The following is a 23870-nucleotide window of genomic DNA, read 5'->3' as shown; positions in this document are numbered from 1 at the left end:
CTAACATTTACAGGGTTATAAATATTCCAACAAAATTTGGACTCCCAAAGCAACGACTCCCATAGCTTCTGATGCTCTTTAAAGTTGAATGTCTTGAAAGGAATGTGAAAAAAGTAGGAGTATAACCCCCACAAAACACCAAAGAAGAAATGAATAGTTGGATGGTAACATTAAAAAACCCTTGGGTTCCACTATTAAATTCGAGAGCTAACAAATCAAGAATAATTAGGTATCTGTGGCTACAGGATATAGCAAACATTTAACATTCAAGGGGCAATTTGAAATTTTTTTCACTAATACAGTAGACTAAAATTGCATTCTCCCACATAAGTACTAATACTGCTGCTGCTCACTCTCCAGTCTATACCCACTTCCTTTCTATTTGTAAATTCATATGCATAGCCACCAGAATATTACCAATCTCCCTAAAAGGGGGCAGAAGTAGAGGGCAAGCATTAGGAATATAGCTAGATCCATGATGAAGTCTGAGTTGATAAAACGTTACATAAAGAAAAGAATAGGTTAAATATTCAAAATAAATAACATGAAAAGTTATGGCCTTATCTTGAACCTTCAAAGTGGCCTATGCTCTAGCCACTCCAAAAAAAGAAAAAAATTTACTGCTCTATCTAAAAATACCTTTATGCGTACCATGGAAGAAACTGGGCAACCATTAAAGGGTGGGTATATTTAGAAGGTCAGATAACACTAAGTTTTCTTAAAAATACTAAAGAAGTATTAAAAGAAAAAAAATGTTTTTTGTACTCCCTAAACTCACAACTACGATTTCTAGTTAATTGCACTTCATAGTTACCATTTATAATCTTGATCCACATTCTTTGTATTAAAGTACATAATCCTGGGCTACTGAAGCAATTAGAATAAGGCCCATTTGTCCCAACTCTGCTCCCCTTAATTACACATTTTCCTGTGTACAAATGAACTGCATCCAAATATTGTCTTTCAAGGTTATTTCTAATCACTGATTAATATTAACTATAATCCAAATATACAAAGGAGAAAAAAAGGCTAAAAAATACAGAGACCCCAAAAAGTCAGAGTAGGATAAATGAGAATTATGCAAGTATCTGTAATCTATAGGGAGAAAAAGTCCAAAATTGGCAAAGAATTTTGTGGCTGTTTTTAGTTTATTGAACTTCTTTCAATAAACTAAAAAAGAACTTCTATACACATGGGTGTGTCATATATATGCATAATACCACAAGTACAGAATAGGTATTATTAAAATATTGACTGTAAGCTGGAGACTCATTTCATAATCATTTCAAATGTGCAATAAATTCTTTACCTTGATGCTTCTTTAATGACATTTTGTAAAAATATTAGTCTTGTTTGTAAACTGCCTTGCACATGCTTCAGTAACGTGAAGATTCTTTCATACTCTTAAAATGAGAAGCAAAAAGAAAAATTTAAGTGGCTTTTCTACACACTCTTATTCAATATTTTTCTACTGCAGTTTCTATATCAAGATATACTACACAAAACCAAGACATTCCACATAAAATCTTCACCACTAAGAATCGTGTGTGTGTGTGTGTGTGTGTGTATTTCCATCATATATCAGCAAAGATAAAATAACTTGTTAAGCTGTGTTCTTGGTAAAAGTTCCCATGAAGATATCAAACACAAAGCTTAGAAAAATAAGTGAAGAGCTTCCTGATAGTGCCACTGAAAAAGAAGCAAGGTACCTCCATCCTTGTAATTCAAATTCTAAAGTACAGTTCCATGGTAGGGAGGGGCAAATAGAGAGGTGGGAGAAACAGGTAAAAGTGCTATTTCAGTTTCCAATTTTCAAAATTTCAATAACTCTGCCATGGACTATAAGCAAGGATTGTCTTACCCACTTCTGAACCACCCGTGGGTCACTGTATCATCATAGCAGGTGATCTGTCAACATCTTTTGAATGAATGCCAATAATATTGAAATTTTATCCCACAAAGTTCTTTAAAATTCATGTAACAGACAGCTTTTATAACTTCTGTTTTCTTTGTTTGTTTGTTTTTGCTTAAACATATCCCTGGTCACTCTCATAGTTTAAACCTTAAAGGCAGTAGTAGATACTATGCCAGGAACTTCACAGTCCTGAAGTCATCTAATATTCATTCCATCTTTTGGGGTTTGCTGTTACATTTAATTGCAGCTGCTATGTAGAAAAATACTCAGGACTCCAGGTCCCTGTCATGGTAGGAACTGTGTGCAATTTATCTGTGTGTTCTTTAAGCTCTGCTCTCAGTCCCTCCTGCTTACCATATCTACACCATAATACTTTGGATATAGCAAATATTTAGTGTTTGTAGGTTGAATAAAGAACTAAAATCTTTTATATCTCTATATCTATATCTCACATGTTGTTCATCACTGATCTAGAATCAATCTTTTTTTTATTTAATCTGACTCTTCTCTGAGCACAAACAGAAATCAAATATGAGGTTTGCCTCTAATTATACATACTTCTTCCTGGCTTTCGGATCTCTTTCATTATTTGTGCTTTTAGCTCAGTGTTGACCTCTTCATGGCTTCTGCAATGCATCAATTTCTTTCCTTTGTTGAGTGAAGATGCTGGTATATTCTCTTCAGGACACTGTTCCTTATCTCTTGGTTCCTCATGATTTTCTAAAAATCCACCAACGGTGAGGTCATTAGTTCCTAAATGGTCATGACCAAGAGCCTCTGTATGATTGGTTGGTCGTTCCAGTAAATTGGCTGGAGAAGGTGAAAATTCAGCATCCATAGCATTTGGTGTAATATCTGATGAAAGTTGGTCTGCAACATGATTTTCAACCACATCATCTATTGTCGAATCATTAGTGGCCTCTGAAACTAAAAACAAAGGTAAGGAAAAAAATGATATGAGCAAAGAACACAGTAAAAAAAGCTACAAATAATATTACAGCAAATCACAACTAATCTCCTTGATGGATGCAAATTAACAAATATTACATGTTCTTAATAAGCTCTGCCAAAGAGATGGCAGAATTTAACACGAAACATTTATACTAGTTACAAATTCTGTATAATTTTTGCCCTTAGGAAAAAAAATAAAAGACAACTTCAAGCCAACTTTTAGTTCTCTGCTTTATTCTATGGTGATTTTACTGACCAAGTAGATTTCTAATGCTTTAGAGAAATATACAGAGAGCCTTAGCTCATTCCAACCAACCTCTGCCTTATACACATACTATTATTCAGAGGCAAAAGTAAACACAGCAAGTCCAAACCTTTCAATATTCTGCAAGGAACATACCACCAAACAGGTCACTTCACAGTATACTCTTCTTATAACCACCCATTCAGTCTTTGTTACTCGAGCAACACAGAAGAGGCTGGTGCCCACAGCAGCCCATCAGATTAAAAAAAAACAAAGCTTACAAATTCTGCTCCCCGCTCCAGAAAGCTGCTGAATTAAAAGTTCTCTAACTACTCACCAAACTTCCAGGACACTAGCTAAAGTCACCTCTACTTCCCTCATTTACTGTCCAGAAGGTAAACTCATTCCCACAAAAATCCCTTAAGACTTCTGACTCCCTCTCTAAATCCCCTCCCATGATTTGCATATTTTCCTGAATATTCTCTATAACTACTGCTTTAACTAAAACCCAGCTCTCTGGCCAAGACACTGCTCTTCTTTTCAGACCTGAAATAGAAATTACTTTCTCTCAAACACTCTCCACAGACTTAAAATAAGGATGTGGAGTCACCTACTCCTTCACCTTCTAGGCCCACTTCAAGATCCCTTCTCCATGCACTCTTACAACACTCTGGCTCTTTCGAGGCTCAACTATGCCACTCATCCTCTCTCTTCTTATCACTAGCTTCATTGACCTCCAAGGCACACCTCTGTGGTCAACTTGGCTCAGGCTTCCTTCTACCCGCCATCCCTTGGGCATTCTCCTAGATCATTACTACACAAAGTATGGTCTAATACAAGCAGTATTAGCACCAGAGGGTTTGCTAGAAATGCTCATCTTGAACCCTACTCTAAACAAGGAATTAGAATCTGCAGTTTAACTAGATCCCCCTAGTGATTCAATTACACACTAAAGTTTGGGAAGTACTGTAATATGTGACTTCAGCGTCTATGCAGATCACCTGCTAAGAACATGGCCTCTCAATTCTTTAATTTCTCATCTCGTTTGCCTCACAAATCAAACACAAATCCATGGATAGAGGAGTATAAGCCATCTCTTAGCAGGACTCCTGCTGTTTTACTATAACTCAGCCAGATTTACTCCAACAACTCCTCCACTTTCTCCCTCCTATTCATCAGATCCTACCTTCTAAATACCTTTTTCTAATCTATTCAACTTACACCCCATTATGTATTACTTTTTATCAGCATCCTAAATTCTCTCATTCTGTTGTTCTCCCATGATACCTACCAGGCAAAACTCCAAACCTGATGACTCTAGCTGCTTGCCCTAGTCCTGCATTTGGAATGATGAGCACCACTGGAGAAATATGATCCAGCTCTGCAGAGTGATCACCATACCCAGCCAAGTGTCCCTGGATTTTAGCACTACCTAGCAGTCTTATTACCACCTTTTCTCCCTCTCCCACAAAAGACCATTCTAACCTTCTCCACTCTCTTAACATCTCTGACTTTCCCAATCTCTCCTCTCCATAGTATATGTCACCTTCAACTTCACAGAGGAAAGAAAAGGAGAGCCGTGAAATAGGAACTTCTCTACTTCCCACTTGTGCCCACACTCATCTGCTTCAGTGGAAGCAACATTCTTTCATATGGGCCTTGAACCATTCCCTTCTGCCTTCCCAATGATTTTATGCTGATTATGCTTTCTCTCGTCCTCATTTTCAACCCCTACCTCCTGGTTCCATCATACCAGCATTTAAACAAGCTCAACTCTGTCATTTTTAAGACAAAGCAAAGTCACCATTTTTAACCTGACTTCTTCCAGCTATCATTCTTTTCCCATCTCCCCCATGCTGCATTTTAAACTTCTTTGTTTTTTTGCAACTATATATACGTAAAATTTTTATTTTTTTTTTTTTACGTTATGTTAGTCACCAATACAGTCATCATTAGTTTTTGATGTAGTGTTCCATGATTCATTATTTGCATATGACACCCAGTGCTCATTATAACACCTGCCCTCCTTAATACTCATCACTAGGCTAACCCATCCCCCAATTCCTCTCCCCTCTGAAACCCTCAGATTGTTTCCTGGAGTCTCTAGTTTCTCATGGTTCGTCTCTTCCTCTGATTCCCTCCCTTCAGCAGCCCTTCCTTCTCCTAATGTCATATAATGTCATGGATCTAGAATCAAGATGGTTTCATCTGATTCAACTCATACATGGAATATGAGGAACATATGAGTAAAATCATCTGAGAACTCTTTCTTTGTTTGACTTATTTCATTTAGCATAATCCCCTCCAGTTCCATGCATGTTGAGGCACATGGTGGGTATTCATCCTTTCTGTTGGCTGAGTAATATTCCATTGTATAGATGAACCATATCTTCTTTATCCATTCATCTATCGAAGGGCATCTGGCTCCTTTCACAGTTTCGCTATTGTGGATATTGCCACTATGAACACTGGAGTGCATGTTCCCCTTCTTTTCACTACATCTGTATCTTTGGGTAAAATACCCAGTTGTGCTATTGCTGGGTCATAGGGTAGCTTTATTTCTCAACTTTTTGAGGAACCTCCATACTGTTTTCCAGAGTGGCTGCACCAACTTGCATTCCCACCAACAGTGTTAAGAGGATTCCCTTTCTCTGCATCCTCACCAACATTTGTTGTTTCCTGTCTTGTTAATTTTTGCCATGCTAACTCGTGGTATCTCAATGTGGTTTTGATGTGTCTGTTAGCCATTTGTATATCTTCTTTGGAGAAGTGTCTGTTTGTATCTTCTGCCCATTTGTTGACTCAATTGTTTTTTGGATGTTGAGTTTGAGAATTCTTTATAGATCTTGGATACCAGTCCTTTATTTGTAATGTCATTTGCAAATATCTTCTCCAATTCTGTGGGTTGCCTCTTAGTTTTGTTGACTGTTTCCTTTGCTGTGCAGAAGATTTTTACCTTGATAAAGTCCCAAAAGTTCATTTTTGCTTTTGCTTCCCTTGCCCTTGGAAACATGTCATAAAAGAAGTTGCTGTGGCCGATGCCAGAGAGGTTACTGCCTTTATTCTCCTCTAGAATTTTGATAGATTCCTCGCTCACATTGAGATCTTTTATCCATTTACAGTTTATCTTTGTATATGGTGTTAAGAGAATGGTCAAGTTTCCTTCTTCTATATATAGCTGTCCAATTTTCCCCGCAGCTAAACTTCTTAAATGGGTTGTCTTACATTCATTGTCTCCATTTTCTCATCTTTCACTCCTCAAACCACTTCGTCAGTGTTTTGTCCTCTTTACTCCATCAGAATTGCTCCTGCTAAGGTGGCCAAAGGCCATCAGAGCCTTTCCAATCCTCTGGACCAATCCATGTAAGTATTTGAGACTGCTAACCACCCAATTCTCTTTCCCTTTACCTCTCATGATGCCACATTCTTCTCATCTCCTTATTTCTTGGATTCTTCCCTCTTAATCTCCTTTTTTGAACCTTATTTCTCTCCTTAACTTTGGCATTTCCAAAGTTCTGCTCTAGGCTGCTGCTTCTCATTGTTGCCCTTGCTGTGATTTAATTCACTCCAAGGAGGTTAAGACTGCCTCCTGCACTCTCTCTTTTTCCCTGTCTCTTCTTCTGAGGTCTAAACTAAAATACCATCTTCTACCTAAGGATCTCCACATGGCTATTTAGTGGGTGCCTCTAAACTCACTCATCCTCTCTCCTTCCACTCCATTCTTTCATCCTTATCTACCCAGCATCTCTCAACTCCTCTCTTGCCCTGGCTCCAATATCCGGTCCATCACCACATAGTCTTTACTGGTACATCCAAGTATTTCTCAAATACATGTTCTTCTTGAAACTCCACTGCCAAGTCATTAGCTCTTCCCTGGGTTTCCTAACTAGTTTCTGTGAATCCATAATAATTATTTAACAACATCAAATATCCTATCAATGTCCCTAATCTAATTACCTTGCACATTTTCTATTTGTAGGGAAACTTTGACTTTATTTGTTTCAGGGTCCAAATCAGGCCCTGTACATTGTAACTAGTTTATGTCTTCTAACTACCATTTAATCTGTAAGATCCTTCTGTAACCTCTCTTTTTGCTATGCATTTTTTTCTGGAAACATACAGACCCCATATTCTTTGTCCTATAGTTTTCCACAATCCAGATTATGCTAATTATATCCCTGTTTTGTCATTTGTTTCTCTATCCTTTGTATTTCCTATAAATTGGTAGTTAGATCTAGAAGTTTGATCAGATTAATAAGGTTCAGGGTCTTTCTCCCTTTTTTTCTTTTTTTTGGTAAGAGTACTTCAAAAGTAGTACTGTATAATTCCATCAGGAGGTATAGAATATTTGGTTTCTCTTCAGTTAAGATGTTATAAACTACAAATGATCACTACCAATAATTAATGCAATCATTAATTCATTAAGAGTTCCCCTAAATCCACTCTTGTTCTTCCCTAACAATATTTCACACAGTACAGTTGGCCTGCTCTTTGTAAAATGCTAATCAGATCAGGTCACTAGCTCTTCAAAACCTTTCAAAGATTCTCATTGTCCTTAAAGTCTACAATCTTTACAATGGCCTCCAGGGCCCTCCATGCTCTGGCCTAAGCCTATCTTTAATTTCTTACCTTATCTCATTCCCAATATCTTTGCTATACTAAGATTCTTTCAGTTCCCTTAATCCCTTCTCTTTAGTGTATACATTTGCACATATTCTTCTTACACTACTACTGTAGCATATAGTAGCATGTAGCAAAACTGCTTAGCACTACTACTAAAAATGCACGGCTTTTGCAAAACAATTCCCATTCATCCTTCAAATGTTGGCTTAAACCTAACTTCCTCAGTAAAGGGTCTTGACCCCACAAACTAAGATAAATCCTTTTACCACATGCTTCCAAAACATACCTGATTTCCCTTTTATAACATGCATCACACTTCTAATGAAACCTTCAATGACTGTCTTTCCTTACTCATTATCAATGAAGGCAGAGATCACTACTATCTCACTGCTATACCTCAATGCCTAGCACTGTTTACAATTGTGTGTGTGTGTGTGTGTGTGTGTGTGTATATATATATATATATATATATATATATCATAATTAGTGGCTGAATTAACCTGAAACTGAAAACTATCTTTTTATGGGTATTGATAATCTCCCTTTAATACTGTTATTCTGAAATACTTCAGACTTATGATATTTAGATCATGCTACCTATAATCAAGCATAATAAATATACAAAATATCCAACAACTGTTCTTTAAAAAGACATAAAATGATTACATGCTAATTAGAAGAAACAAGTATCTTTTCTAGACACTCAGTATTTTCTATAATTAAAAAATCCCTCCCCCATGAAGAGACAAAAAGCAGCACTAATGTTTTTTGTTAAAGCTCTTACTTTTATGAAGAGGAAGGGGTTTTATAAGATCTGGCTGTGCTTGAGTCATAGGTACAGGTGGTCCTTTCCCTCCAATATGATTATTCACAACTGGATTCTGTTGTCTGCCTCTTAGTAATGGAGACATACAGCGACGTCTTTTAGGGATCCCTTGCATATTTGGTTCTCCAGGTCGTTTATGTTTATTTTGAGGTCCAGCCACAAATTCATCTGCTTCATCTATCATCATACCCTATAACAAAAAAGAATATAATTTCCCTCGGTTTACATACAGTCCTTAAATGGCATAACTAATTCCAATCCCCATTAGAGCAACCAGAATTATGTTGATATTTATTAGTCTACCAAGAAAAGTAGCTTACTTTAGTTAAATTAAAAACTGTTAAATCCACAAATGAATTATACAGTGGAACATTTCAAGTTTACCTTTTTATCTAGCTTAAAGGGGTTGCCAAATGTATGCAACCTTCGAGGCTGATCAGGATCAAGTTCTCTTAGTGGAGAAGGTACTTGCTTGAGGTATTCCTGGTAATTCCCCATTTGTGCTATAGGAACACTGTGCACTTGATCTTTTCAAATAGGAGAGAGCAACAATGAAAGTTAGCCTCACTAAAACAACACCGTTTAATTATCAAATAATATCCTCTTATATATGAATCGCTACCTGGTGTTATTCTAGGAAGTCTTCCCTTACCATATATGTTAAATTAGTGTGTTGTCCTTACAAATATTGTGACAAAAATGAAGTCTTTTTAAAATTCTTAAAATAAAATTTTAAAGAATTGATTTTATCTTCTAAACAAAGCAAACATATTGCAGTTAACTTGAGTGTGCAAAATAAGCAATATGCCATGAAAAGGAATTCTTCTTCTCTATTCCAATTAAGAATTTAAATATAGGAAAATTTACAAAGAAGATGTATCACACATAACCTTTTTATATAAAGCTATAGTTGGAATGCTTACATCAGAGATGGCCAAGAGTTAAATTCTCACCTGACTTGATTTGTAGTACATGCCATGGAAACAGCTAAAGGAACAGGACGTGTACGGACCAACTGAGTCAAACCACCAGATATCAGTGTATCACAAGAAAATGATTCTGTGTGTGTGTTAATGCATGAACAAAAGTCTTTAAAGAGAAACGAAGCTGCTAACAAAGGTTTTCACCTCCGGGAGAAAGAATTTGGGACAACAGTGATGATAGAAAAAAATGTCAAGAATCAGGGATGACTTAGTTCTTATTTCATTTGTTTGAATTTACAAAGAAAATAATATATATATAATATAATACTACTACAGAAATTCTTTAAAAGCTAGATTAATATACCATGTTTTTTCAACATAAAGAAAGAAATTCACAAAAGAAATACCATTATTTAAAATCATGATCTAACCTTCATCCTGTCCTTTAAGAAATCTGCGGGTGCTCTTCAAAAGATTAGATCTCATTCTTGTTAAGTGATCTAAAAGATTCCGCCTTGGTATGTCATATGCATTTCTAAATGTCTGCGGTTTCAAATCCTGTTGAAAAACAAAGACAAATTTATTTTTATTTTTAAATATAAAATTAAAAGAGACTAAAGTCTCTAGCCTGCAGGATAGGTTTGGAAATAAGATATACAAGTCTCATTAGTTTTAAATATAATAAAGAATTATGATGCGATCTTAATGTATTATTTTGGAAACCAGAAGATCCAAACTGGTAGTTAAGTTCAATCAAATAAATTCACATCTTTCAAGATTTTGCTATATATTCTGGCTAAGGGAAGTAAAAAACATAAAACGGATTTCCAAGAAACATAGCTTTGATGTATAATTCACATAAAATTAATTCACCCATTTTAGGTATACAGTTTGACGAGTGTCAGTAAACTTAAAATTGTGAAACCATCACCACAATCCAGTTTAAGAATGCTTCCATCACCCCAGAAAAGTTGTTCGTGTCCATTTGTTATCAATCAATTTTCCTATCCCCAGGCATCCACTGATCTGCTTCCTGCCACCCTACATTCCATTTTACAAATGGATTTGCTGTATCAAATCTTTTCTATCTGGCTTTTTTCACTAAGGATGATGCTTTGAGATTCATCTATGGTTATTAATGTATAAGTAGTCTGTTCTTTTTTACTGCAGAGTAGTAATCCATTCTGTAGATATAGTCTATCTTTATCCATTTTCCAATGGATGAACAGTTTCCTTTTCAGTTTTTGGTGATTATGAATAATGCTGTTATGAACATTTGCATATGAAGCCTTTATATGGACAAGTATCTTCACTTCTTTCATACAGATAGATACCTTTGAGTAGAACTGCTGGTTATATATCAAATATAGCCATTCTAGTGGGTGGGAAGTGGGATCTCATCATAGTTTTAATTTGCATTTCCCTAATGGCCATTAAGGTACAGCAACATTTTACGTGTGTTTGAATTCATGTATCTTATTTGGTGAAGTAACTGCTCAAAGATTTTGCCCGCTTTTTATTAGATGTTTATTTTTTTTATCACTAAGTTGTAGTTCTTTACATATTGTGCTACAAATACTTTGTTCTATATATACTCTTCTCCCAGGCTGTAGCTTGCCTGTTCATTTTACAAAGTTTCTTTTGTAGACAAAAATTTAAATTTTAATGAACTTTAGCAAGTTTTTTTGTGTGCTTTTGTGCTATATTTGAGAAATCTTTGATGACTCCTGACCCAATGTCATAAAGATTTTCTCCTGTTTTCTTCTAGAAGTTTAGTTTTAGTTTTTACATTTAAGACCATAAGCACTTCAAGTAATGTGAGATAATGGTCAAATTTATTATTTTGAATATGGGTATCCAACTGTTCCAGCACTATTTCTGAAGAGATTATCTTCTGACCCACTGAATTGTTGTGGCACCTCTGTTAAAAATTAATTGACTACATATGTGAGTGTCTACTTCAAGACTCTCTTCTGTTCCACTGATCTATATGTTTACCCATATACCAACAATACAACATGCTGATGATTACTACAACTTTATAGTAAGTTTCAAAATTAGACTGTACAAGTATTCTAAATTCATTTTTTTGCAAAACTGTTTTAAGCTATTCTAGGAGCTTTAAAATTTCCATATAATTTTAGATCAGCTTATCTCTTTCTTCCAAAAAGGCTACTGGGATGAAGATCTTTTTAATAATGAATATTCATAAAGCATTTTAGGACCATGTTATATACCCAAGGTCATCAGCATAAGTACCAAACTTCAGCAAACTGTAAGACTAGCTAAGTAACTTCAGGCAATCTTTAAGCCTCTGTTTTCTTTCTTGCCTTTTTTTTTTTTTTTTTTTTGCTTAAGTAATCTTTATACTCCAAATGGGGCATGCTCTACCAACTGAGTGAGCCAGGCACCCCATTTGTTTTCTCATCTATAAAATGAATGTGTTGGTTTACTCATCAGTCCACCTATTCATCCACTCAGCATGCACAATGTCTTAATTCTAAAACTCTATGATTCAGTAATAGTATTAATGATCATTATTCTTCAGAGGTACAGAAGTACTTCTGAAGTTTGGACAAACTAAGTTATCAATTAATGGATAATCTGATTTATTTAACAATACCACAGAATATAACTACAGCAGTGCTAAAAATTCATATAACTATTACCTTATTGAGCAAAGCAACCTGGAAGCCAGTGTATTCTTTCATGTTAAGGTCTAGCAGTCTGTGAGGAACATCTTCTGAAATCCCCTGGAGCAACTGTTGAAAATCTTTCCTATAAGCCATTGATAAGCCATGTGATCGGCTTCGGACTTTAATTCCAGTTTCCTGTACTACTTTTTTGCCTACAGATCCGATGACTCGATCAGATTCTATTTTGGCCTGAAGTAAAAATAGTAAGATTTAGTTTTGACATAATGTAAATTAGTAAATTAAATACTAATAGTTTTGGTCTTCTATAAATTAAGTATTTATGTTATAAAAAGTATGTATGTAATTATAAACTCAAGTAGCATAGGTCATGTCAAGTTCTTGGTAAACTAGAGAAAGTGTAAATAAATATGTCTTACAGTTTTAAATCATTACAATTATAACCTTTTGGAGAAGGGCAAATAAAAACAACTTCAATTTATTTTTATGTACTAGTACCCACTACACTTAAACCATGAAATGTAAGTGAACCCTAAATAAAAATATGGATTTCCAATTCAGTGGTCATATAAAATCAGAAAAAATAACACATCAGTATTTATTTAAAATTAGCACATAACTAAATGTTCACAGGTATAACAAACATGATATAGCTTTTCACTGGAAAGCAAGTAGCAATATTTTGACTCTAGCCAACCTACATCTCCATGAGCAGTTAAAGTACAGGTGGTAGAAGTACTAGAAAAATAATGTACTTTATACGATCTTAATACCTTGGCAGTCTAACTGTATACTGCTTGACTACCAGAGTATCTATTAATGTGATTTATATTCAAAATGACTATAAAATACAATGCTTTTTACAAATACTTCAAAAGAAACTTCCATTTTTGAAAGAAAAAGAACTATAGGTTTTAAAACATAAAGCAAAAGAAACTGATTTTTGTCTAAGAAAAACAACTTTCTAACACAATTTTCTCAAAAGAAAACATGAATTTTCAGTGGAAGAAAATCCAGGACCACATAAATTAGGAATTATTATTTCAAATTAACCTTCCAAAACACAGCACACCATGTACTTGAGACTGAATTATGTTAATATATGATATATGTGGCTTTAAAACATAATATATTAATACAACCTAATTCCATTAGGACCACCTGTTAAGCATCTTAGCCAAAACCATTCAAAATACTTAATAGCTCTACTTCTTAACATTACCTGTTGACTCAATTTTTTGAGGTATGAAATGACACTGTAACTAAGTCCATATTCCATACTGTCTGCTATGAGGTTAGGTGCTCCCATCATTCTAACAGCTTTCTTCAAAGGCTATAGGAAAAGAGAAAACATCACTCAATCCTAAACTTGTCAAAAAGGTTAAGACTACATGTATTGTCAATTTTGAAGATTTCTTCAAAAAAAATTCTTTTTTTCAATAAGAGAGTAACATAATCATATTTGTATTTCAGTAAAATGTTTGCCAGTGGTACAAAAGGTAGCTTGAAATACTTAAAAAGGATTAGAGGCTGTATTTTAACAAAACCTGGGACAGGAAAGGTAAAGTCCTAGACTCCCTAGTATCACTGGAGATACTAAGTTTTTAAGAAATGGGCAGGAGACTCATCACAGAGGGAGATTAAGACATGAAAAGGACACAAGAAAAATGGAAGATTTCTACCTTAGGTAACTGTGTGGGTTATGGCTCAACCATTCACTAGCTCTGTGACCCCAGACCAGGTTATATAGCCTCTCTGGGTCTAAACTATCTCATTTGAAAAGGACAATAGTATCTACTTCATAGGGTTGTCATGGGATTAAATGAATTAATACATGTAAAGCAACATACAGAAGCATCTGGTACACAGCAGGTATTCAGTAAGTGTTAATCACTATTAGCTGAACTGAAAAAATAGAAACAAGCTCTGAAGGAAAAAACAGTCTAATATTTACTGTGGATGTGGTATAGTAAAATAATTTTCAACTGTAAGGACAGCCTACCACTTTTGTTAAGAAAAATGTCACTAGCAGGACAGTCTAGTATGTGTGAGTGGGATGCAGTCAGAAAAGGATGATAGCTGGGTCGCTTGGGTGGCTCAGTCGTTAAATATCTCTCTTCGGCTCAGGTCATGACCCCAAGGTCCTAGGATGGAGCCCTGCATCAGGCTGCCTGCTTAGCAGGAAACCTGCTTCTCCCTCTCCCACTAAACCCTGCTTGTATTCCCTCTCTCACTATGTCTCTCTTTGTGAAATAAATAAATAAACATTTTTTTAATAAAAAAAGTAATCTTTTTTATGTTAAATTTTTTCTTTAATTTTTTAATTAAAAAGAAGAAAAAGAAAAGGATGAGAGCCATTCACTGACATCAGAAAGTTTATAAGCACTGGTGTCAAACCACAATCAAATCCCAGCTCTGATATTTAAAATCCACGTAGCTTTGCCTAAATCCTGAAGGTTGCTATGAAACGTAAATGAGTCAACATATGTAAGAGTTCATATTCTATGTTCCTTCCTTTTCACTCTTACATGGCAGGCACTATGTGCTAGACACAAAACTTATCTCTTACAACTCTAAAACATGATTTTCAAAGCTCAAGAGGCACTTTGGGCGCCTGGGTGGCTCAGTGGGTTAAGCCGCTGCCTTCAGCTCAGGTCATGATCTCAGGGTCCTGGGATGGAGTCCCGCATCGGGCTCTCTGCTCAGCAGGAGCCTGCTTCCCTTCCTTTCTCTCTGCCTGCCTCTCTGCCTACTTGTGATCTCTCTCTGTCAAATAAATAAATAAAATCTTAAAAAAAAAAAAAAGAAATTAATGCTTTTAGTATAAACTATTTAGAAAGATTAGTTATTGTCAAATGCTATAGTATTCCTGCATTAAAAGTAAAAATAATGGTTAAAAGTGCTTTTAACACTGGTCTCCTTAAGAAGTTACTTTGCATACAACAGATAATGCATTTAATAATATATACATTATTGGTCTTAGCTACTATGATACATGAGGTGTTAAGTACAGGTGATCTCTGAACCACAGGAGGGCTAGAAGTGCTGACCCCACACAATTGAACATCCATGTTCAACTTTTGACTCCCCCCAAACTTGACTAATAGCCTGCTATTGACTGAAAGCCTAGTAACATCATTAATTTTTGTACGTAATATGTATTTTATGTATACTCTATTCTCACAATAACCTAGGTTTTTCTTGATAATTTTTTTTTTAGTATTTATAGGCTATATGGTTCATCTGCGACTTCTCCAAATTGCTAAAACTCTAAAAAAAACCCTTCCTTTATATTTACCTGAAAAAATTCACATATAAGTGAACCCGTGCACTTCAAACCTGTGTTGTTCAAGGGTCAACTGTAATCACAAAGTTATGGTTCTAAAAATGTATGATTCTCTGAAAATATATACTTATCTACCTAAAAACACATTTCTGGAGACGTAGGGAATAAAGCAAGAAAAATTACTCTGTACCCTTAAAGAAAAATAGTTATAAAACTGCAATTTAACAAGGGAGTACAACAATTGGAGCTATTCTAAAAGCCAAGCTGCTTGGGATTAAATTCTAGTCTCCCACACATTAGCTATATAGCCTTGGACAAATTATTTAATCAGTTAGTACCTTAGTTTCCTCATCTGTGAAACAGAAATAATGATTTCTACCTCATAGGGTTACTATATAAATTAAATGAGATTAATAGAACATTGTATCAAAAACTAATGAGGTTAATAAATGTAAAATGCTTAGCATAATATCAGGCCTAATGTATGCATTATATATACATTATCATGATCATTATCATTGTCATCATTATTATGCAAATCACTGAAACCTTTCTTTTCCATTACATCTGCATTGGTCATTGACATTGGTCAATGTTCAAAACATTTGTATATTCTGTACATTCTATAATAGCAACAAATAAGAATTTTAATATCTATAGTAAACCATAACCATAATGTAAAATTTTGTAACAAGTTCTATTTTTAACAATAACATTCTTACCCCAAGATAGTAGGGAGGCATTGTCTTCAAATAACTTTCAAAGGACTGTCTCCATTTCAATGTTGGTTTTGCTTTATGTACTTTAAACAAGTCATCTATAAATGTATAATGTGAACAAACTATCATCATCAATTGTTTTCACACATGAAAATCAAGTTAAATACATTTTATTTTTAAAGTCCACTTTCTTATTTGTAAGGCAGTAACACCAAACATCAAGTTTTTAACAAAATTAAAAGGGGCACAATTTTTAGTTCTGCCACTTTGAGTAGTAATACCATTTTAAACATAAAAAGATGCCAGTCGGGCGCCTGGGTGGCTCAGTGGGTTAAAGCCTCTGCCTTTGGCTCAGGTCATGATCCCAGGGTTCTGGGATCAAGCCCCACATCAGGCTCTCTGCTCAGCAGCGAGCCTGCTTCCCCCATCTCACTCTGCCTGCCTCTCTGCCTACTTGTGATCTCTATCAAATAGATAAATAAAATCTTAACAAAAAAAAAAAATAGATGCCAATCATGTATTTCATGTAACAATATTTCATGTAACAATAAAAGCAGACTCAGAAAATACACAAGAAAATCTATACACTATCTACACTTAGACACAAAATAGATTTGAGGACAGAAGCAAAGTATGCACAAAATTTTCTATAAAATATACCTAATATTTTGACTATAACTTAAATCTGATGTGGTTCCATGGAGGAAAATTAGTCTTCTCCAATAGTACTGCTCAAAAATTATAGCCAGAGGATCCCCAGAAACTAACTTTAGGCTTTTATTACAATGTTTTAGAATAAATTCATTCATTTAGAAAAATATTTGCCAAATGAAAATTAAAGTACAGGTAAATTCTTAGAAAGAAAATACACTCAGATTTATAAATATATGCTTCTACAAAATGTCTTGTTCATCAAATATAAAGCCTGTATTACCAATTCTAACCATGTAAGAAATTAACTTGCAGAAAACTTAGAATATTTAAAATTTAAAACATGGTATCTTCAACAATTTATAGAACCAAAGGTGTTTTGACAATGACTTTTAATTTACCATAGACAGACACAGATTGCTTTAAAACCACCTTGGATAGTAGGTTCAATATTTCAGAGTTAAAAACGGTTCCATTAATTTTCACAAGACAGGAGAACTTACAAAGAGATATTCCCAAACTCTGTTTTGAGGAAGTTGGTATGTATGCTGAGCCATAGAAAACAGAACAAGAATACTTACCTAAAAGAGGAAGGAGGACTGGGTAATTGTAAGGCATCACAAATAAGTTGACACAGTTCAGTGCTGTACTGGCTTTCAAGTAACCAAAGGGATGACCAAGTTCACTATATTTTGCACTATTGCTCACATATACCTGTTAAAAGGGAGTGGTAAAGACTACATATTTAACGACCTTTACAAAATGTTTTATAAATCACTGATTCAATTTAACTTTTTAAAAGAACATTCAACTTTTAAGTCACTATAGATTTTTGGCTCACCTGCCAACATGTTTGAGGAGATTTCCTTTCCAAGATAAATTGAGTCAGTGGTGAAGGTTCCAACTCGTATTTGTCAAAAGGCAATTTGTCAATAACCATCGGTTCACAGTCCGTACAGGAAAACTTCACTACCGGGTGAGACGTGCGAGGTGGCTGGAGGGGAAAGTCTTATTATTACTATTCACACAAAATTCAGGAAACAAACTAATTTTCAGTACCACTCACTATCAGAATTTACTCATTTCCTCGATTTTGCTAGGTAACGAGTTTAATTTACTACTGAAAGCACTATTAAAGCTGAAAGAAAATACTTAAAAATGTAATGCTTAAATTTTATATTCACAAGAAAAAGCCAAAGCATTTTTAAAATGTACATAGAATAAAAATCTTTTTAGATCTTAAAATTTATAGATCTTTAAGATCTTAAGATTTTAGATCTTAAAATTTGCACTTTAAAGTGCAAAATTTTGAAATTAAGTAAGTAATCATTAATTGTTACATCTAAGAAATAACTAATACAGAAACCTTCCTAACTTCTCAGTTGTGGCAATTAAATTTCTTATAATGGAGTAGTAACTTCCAAACTGATTACATACCTTATTTAGTAAAAGTTTTTGAATACACAATATATTAGGACATATATACATTTATTTATAAATTATTTATAAGTTAATTTATAGGTATATAATAAAATATAAAATAAAATAATATTAAAAATAGGAGAAAAAGATAAACATAAATAGAAATTCTAATGTTTTCCTTCAGTTATTTCTGTGATATATACATACTACTTTGGACAACCTGATCTAAAGATAGAAAAAACACAGTAATGTAAGGGGGAGAAAAAAGGCATGTTAATCTAGTCCCAGCTCTCCCTTCCCAATAGCCTCCTTCCTAAAAATCTCATGATTGAAGACTGATGAAGGAAATAAGAGCTATGAAGAAATAATTTGAAATTTTGCTGCTATAAAAGGCTCTTATTACTTTATTACTACCTATATACTCTAGTGGCTCTCAAATCCAGTGTTGAGACCAAATCTCCCTCACTTCTTTTATGTTTCATCTGTCTACTAGATAGAACCAGAATCTTTTATAAATCCCTCCAACACGTTATTATACAATTCATTATTTCTCCCCCAAACTACAAAACCTGTGTTTTTTTTAAGATTTTTATTTATTTATTTGATAGACAGAGAGAGATCACAAGTAGGCAGAGAGGCAGACAGAGAGAGGGGGGAAGCAGGCTCCCCGCTGAGCAGAGAGCCCAATGTGGGGCTCGATCCCAGGACCCTGAGATCATGACCTAAGCTGAAGGCAGAGGCTTAAACCACTGAGCCTGAGCCACACACGCGCCCCCAAAACCTGGGTTTTTTTTGTTTGTTTTTTTTTTAAAGATTTGTTGATTTGACAGACAGAGATCACAAGCAGACAGAGAGGCAGGCAGAGAGAGACAGAGGGAAGCAGGCTCCCTGCTGAGCAGAGAGCCCGATGCGGGACTCGATCCCAGGACCCTGAGATCATGACCTGAGCTGAAGGCAGTGGCTTAAGCCACTGAGCCACCCAGGCACCCCTCCAAAACCTGTTTTAAAAGCCTAGGTGTTGGGGGACCTGGGTGGCTCTGTTAAGCATCTGCCTTCAGCTCAGGTCATGATCTCAGAGTCCTGGAATGGGGCCCCACATCAGGCCCTCTGCTCAGGGAGTCTGCTTCTCCCTCTGCCCTTCATCCTGCTCCTACACGCTCACTTGCACGTGCTCCCTCCCTCTCTCTCTCTCGCTCTCTCAAATAAATAAATAAAATCTTTAAAAATAAAAACAACCTACGTGTTATCCTCACTATCTCCTCCTTATCCTCATTATTTAACTGTCACAAAGAGCCAAATAAAATCCCACAAATTCTAAGCTAGTAGGCAGAACACAAAAACTTGGCAGGTGCTCAGTATTTAGTTACTGCCTTCTGTCAATAAATTCTCATCTCTCTAAAAATTTATATCTTCTCTTTCTTAGTACTCTAATTTATGCCTTCATCATTTCTCAGACTAGACTAGTACAACTGCTTATTTTTAATTAACCTCTCTAATTAGCTCCCTCCAATCAATCCCATAGCCACAAAATATAAATATGATCATGTAATTTCCCTACCTAAAATTATTTGGTAAAAGTAGCAACCAATCACCTAAAAATAGGACCCAGACTCTTTTCTTTAAATATATACAAAGATCCTTAATGATCTGGTCCTATCTCTTTCAACCACCACATCATGTATACCCTGTGCTCCAGCCATGCCTAACCACTTGTAGTTATCCAAGCAGATCAGCATCTTTTCATGCCCCTGGTTTCGTGTTATTCCTGGCTGCTCTATCATTTTCTCCCTTGCCATATTACAAACAAAGAAAGTTTTAAAGTCTGAATTGGCAAGTAAGACATCTGACACCCTTTCTTGCCCTGTCCTCCAAATACATACAGGCAGTTAGGCACCACATCCTCTGGGCTCTGCTCCATGCACCTCGTACAGTCAGCACACTGTTTTGTATTATGTTCACTAGTCTGACCTTCCTGTAGAATGGTAAGATTTCAGAAGGGAAGCACCATGTTTTACTTCATATTGTGCTCCTTCATTTCTTATGTACCTAACACGTATCTTATTGAAACAGTCCATGAAACTCAATTTTATTTTTGAATGAAAATACTGAGATCCAAGGGGGAAAATGTGTACTAGCAAGAGAGGATGTCTTCTATAACTTGGCAAAGAAAATTTTGCATTTATGACTTCATTTAATCCCCCAATCTCATGAGATAGCAGTTATCTCCATTTAACTAATGGGAAATTGAGTGGAGAAGATAGCTGACCAAAACACAGCTAATAACTGGTGGAGCCATGATCTAATAAATTCAGAACCAGTCTCTTAACAAATCACATTTAATTTCAGTATCAATACATCTTATTTGAATACTATTATTTATAAAAAACTTCATTTCCCCTCTAATATCCTTTAGTTAACTTTGCCAGTTCTTTCCAATATTGTCTCTTTCTTATGATTCTCTCCTCAATCATCGTAATTCATTCTCTTAAAATCTCTTACATGAATCCTAGCAATAGCCATCTAGATAACCTGTTTACCATCCAACTCATCTCCTAATTCTGCTGCAGATGAAAACAACTGGATTAAATTTCCTAAAGCAGCACGCTTTTAAAAACATCTTCACTTATTCTGGGAACCCCCCTGAAGTGAGAAAAGCTCAAATCCCCTAACTTGCATTTAAAGTCATGAGCCAACTGGTTTATGTAATACTCTCAATGTCCCCCACACATGTTATGATCCACCTATACTGAGCTATTTCTCCTTCCTCTAAATACACTTTACTCTTTTTGACTTCCATACTTTTTTTTAGGATTTTATTTATTTACTTGACAGAGAAACAGAGAGCACAAGCAGGAAGAGCAGCAGGGAGAGGAAAAAGCAGGTTTCTCACTAAGCAGGAAGCCCAGTGCGGGGCTCGATGCTAGGATCCCAGGACCACCACACAAGCCAAAAGCTGAAATCTAACTGACTGAGCCACCCAGAAGCCCTCATACTCTTTCCTCCCCCAACTGAAATCCCACACTTCAAAATCTAACGATTTGCAAAAGACCACTAGGGCAATATTAACAGATAATGCTTGTGACACTGGTTTTAGATTTCCTTCTATTAGGACTCAACAAATACTACACATACTCCTATAGGTGTTAAAATACAACAGAATGAACAACCAACAAGACAATATTTCATATAAATAAGGTATCTCTTCTATAAAAGGTGAAAGGGCTCCAGAAAAGAAAGTAAAATGACTAAAGAAATTAATAGCTTCTCTAGAAAGGCCAGATTTTAAAACTATGATGATTCAATCAGAAAAAAAAGAAAAGGAATAAAAGAACACTTCTTATAAAGCCTTAATTTCATGTACCACTTCACTAAATCCCTAATAAATAGAGGAAACATGTATAGAGTACAAATAAATAAATATTGCCCTGAAGAGTTGATATAGGTTTAAAGGTTTCAACTCATGCGCTACAGGTGGGAATGTAAACTGGTATAGCCACTGTGGAAAATGGTATGGAGGTTCCTCAAAAAGTTAAAGATAGAACTCCTCTACCATGCAGCAATCACATGGGTATTTAAAAGAATACAAAAACACTAATTCTAAGGGATACATGATACTCCTATGTTTACAGCAGCAATATTTATAATAGCCAAGATACAGAAGTAGCCCCAGTGCCCGTTGATTAATGAATGGATAAAGAAGATAAGGTATATGTATATTATAACGGAATATTATTCAGTTATAAAGAAAATGAAATCTTGCCATATGAATAACATGGATGTAGCTAAGAGTGAATGCTGAGCAAAGTAAGTCATTCAGAGAAAGACAAATACCACGATTTCACCCGTATGTGGAATTTAAGAAACAAAACAAATGAACAAAGGGGAAAATGAGAGAGAGAATACAAGAAACACTCTTTAACTACAGAGAACACACTGATGGCCAGAGGGGAGGTGGGTGAGGGGATGGGTGAAATAGGTGATGGGGATTAAAGAGTGCAGTTTTGTGATCAGCACTGGATGTTGTATGGACGTGTTAAATCACTATATCCTATACCTGAAATTAATATAATACCATATGTTTACTGGAATTAAAATAAAAACTTAACAAAAATAATAATGAAAAAGTTTCAGAAAGGTTTCAGTTTAATTAAAAAATAGTATCTGCATGAAACTTTATTAAAACTTCTTCATGGGGGGGCGCCTGGGTGGCTCAGTGGGTTAAAGCCTCTGCTTTCGGCTCGGGTCTTGGTCCCAGGGTCCTGAGATGGAACCCCGCATCAAGCTCTCCGATCAGCAGGGAGCCTGCTTCCCTTCCTCTCTCTGCCTGCCTCTCTGCCTACTTGTAATCTCTCTCTGTCAAATAAATAAATAAAATCTTAAAAAAAAAAAACTGCTTCATGGATCTCTGAAATATCATTATTATCTTCTAAGGGTAATAGCAAAAGAACTACTAACATGTTCTGCCACAAAGTATGCCTAGATACTAGAAACTAGAAAAAAAAAAGCTCAGATACTGCGAAAAAAGCTATTCTGAAAAAGGCATATTAATATCACTGGCTAGATATTAATTTGTATGAATTTTTCCATTAGTGTAAGGACCATAGAGTGAATACTGTTAATTCACAATGATCATTCAATAAACCTCACAATTTCTAAAAATAATTCATATAAACAAGACCAGAAAGTCATTTCTATTTAAAAACTTCCAGAATGAAAACACTGGACATAACCTAAAACCATGGAAGTCAACATAGATTTTTAAGACTACATCCTAAAAGATTATAAACAATTGGAATTATTTTCTAACCTTTTATTTAAATTCTAAATTGTATCCTAGAGACAAATCCTTATGTTACATTAATATTTAGAGACCAAAGAGAAACTCTTCTTACATTATGTTTCTGCACCCAAATGCCAATAATAAAAACATAAACATAACAGATTCTAAAGGAGGGGGCACCAGGGTGGCTCAGTGGGTTAAGCCTCTGCCTTCGGCTCAGGTCATGATCCCAGGTGAGATCGAGCCCTGCATGGGGCTCTCTGCTCAGCAGGGAACCTGCTACCCCTCTCTTTCTCTCTCTCTCTCCCTGACTCTGCCTACTTGTGATCTCTGTCAGATAAAGATATAAATTCTTAAAAAACAAAAATAGATTCTAAAGGAAACCAACACCTTTTTTCTACTACTTTATAATGAATGATACAGTATACTAAATCATGTAATAATAGCTTACCAGAGCACTTTGAACATCTGTCTAATTCCTGTAAATTAGCCACATCCTTGGTAACAGTACTTCAAACTACTATGAAAAGCAGTTAAATGGTGACTAATACAAAGTCATAGTCATTTTGGTACTTACTAGTGTTGGAGAATTCTGATCTGGCCAAAAAGATTCTGGAACAGGCCAATGACCTATAGGAACCCCAGTTTTAGGATTTGGTCTGACATATATGAGTTTGTGACAGCTATGCCAAGGCTGCGATCCAAAAGGTCTTGATATATCTGGCTGACCATCTGTAGCAAAGAAATTAAGACAAAGAAAGTAAGTATCATTAAGGAAAAAAAGCCATAAAAAGTTAAATTATATCCATTGTTACTTAACCTAGTAAAAATGTCTGAATCTTGCTCAATTCTGAATTTTCCTGTTTCTTTTGAATG

At 35.3% G+C, this 23870-nt stretch overlaps 1 protein-coding gene across 3 annotated transcripts in view; it reads right to left on the bottom strand.

The window, feature by feature from the left end:
• The window catches only part of INTS6 (integrator complex subunit 6), an 89551-nt gene that overhangs the window by 3539 nt on the left and 62142 nt on the right, over positions 1 to 23870 (bottom strand). For all 3 annotated transcript variants that reach the window (XM_082700531.1, XM_082700532.1, XM_082700533.1), the window contains 11 exons: positions 23572 to 23726; positions 17634 to 17786; positions 17374 to 17506; positions 16145 to 16239; positions 13359 to 13469; positions 12152 to 12367; positions 9914 to 10040; positions 8944 to 9086; positions 8518 to 8749; positions 2474 to 2842; positions 1310 to 1403 (listed from right to left, as the gene is read on the bottom strand). In XM_082700531.1, the coding sequence (XP_082556657.1) occupies positions 1310 to 1403; positions 2474 to 2842; positions 8518 to 8749; positions 8944 to 9086; positions 9914 to 10040; positions 12152 to 12367; positions 13359 to 13469; positions 16145 to 16239; positions 17374 to 17506; positions 17634 to 17786; positions 23572 to 23726 (1828 nt within the window). The remainder of the gene's footprint in view (positions 1 to 1309; positions 1404 to 2473; positions 2843 to 8517; positions 8750 to 8943; positions 9087 to 9913; positions 10041 to 12151; positions 12368 to 13358; positions 13470 to 16144; positions 16240 to 17373; positions 17507 to 17633; positions 17787 to 23571; positions 23727 to 23870) is intronic.

Source organism: Mustela nivalis (genome assembly GCF_964662115.1).
Source record: "Mustela nivalis genome assembly, chromosome: 15".
NCBI lineage: Eukaryota > Metazoa > Chordata > Mammalia > Carnivora > Mustelidae > Mustela > Mustela nivalis.
This window is presented reverse-complemented; position numbering and strand designations above follow the sequence as displayed.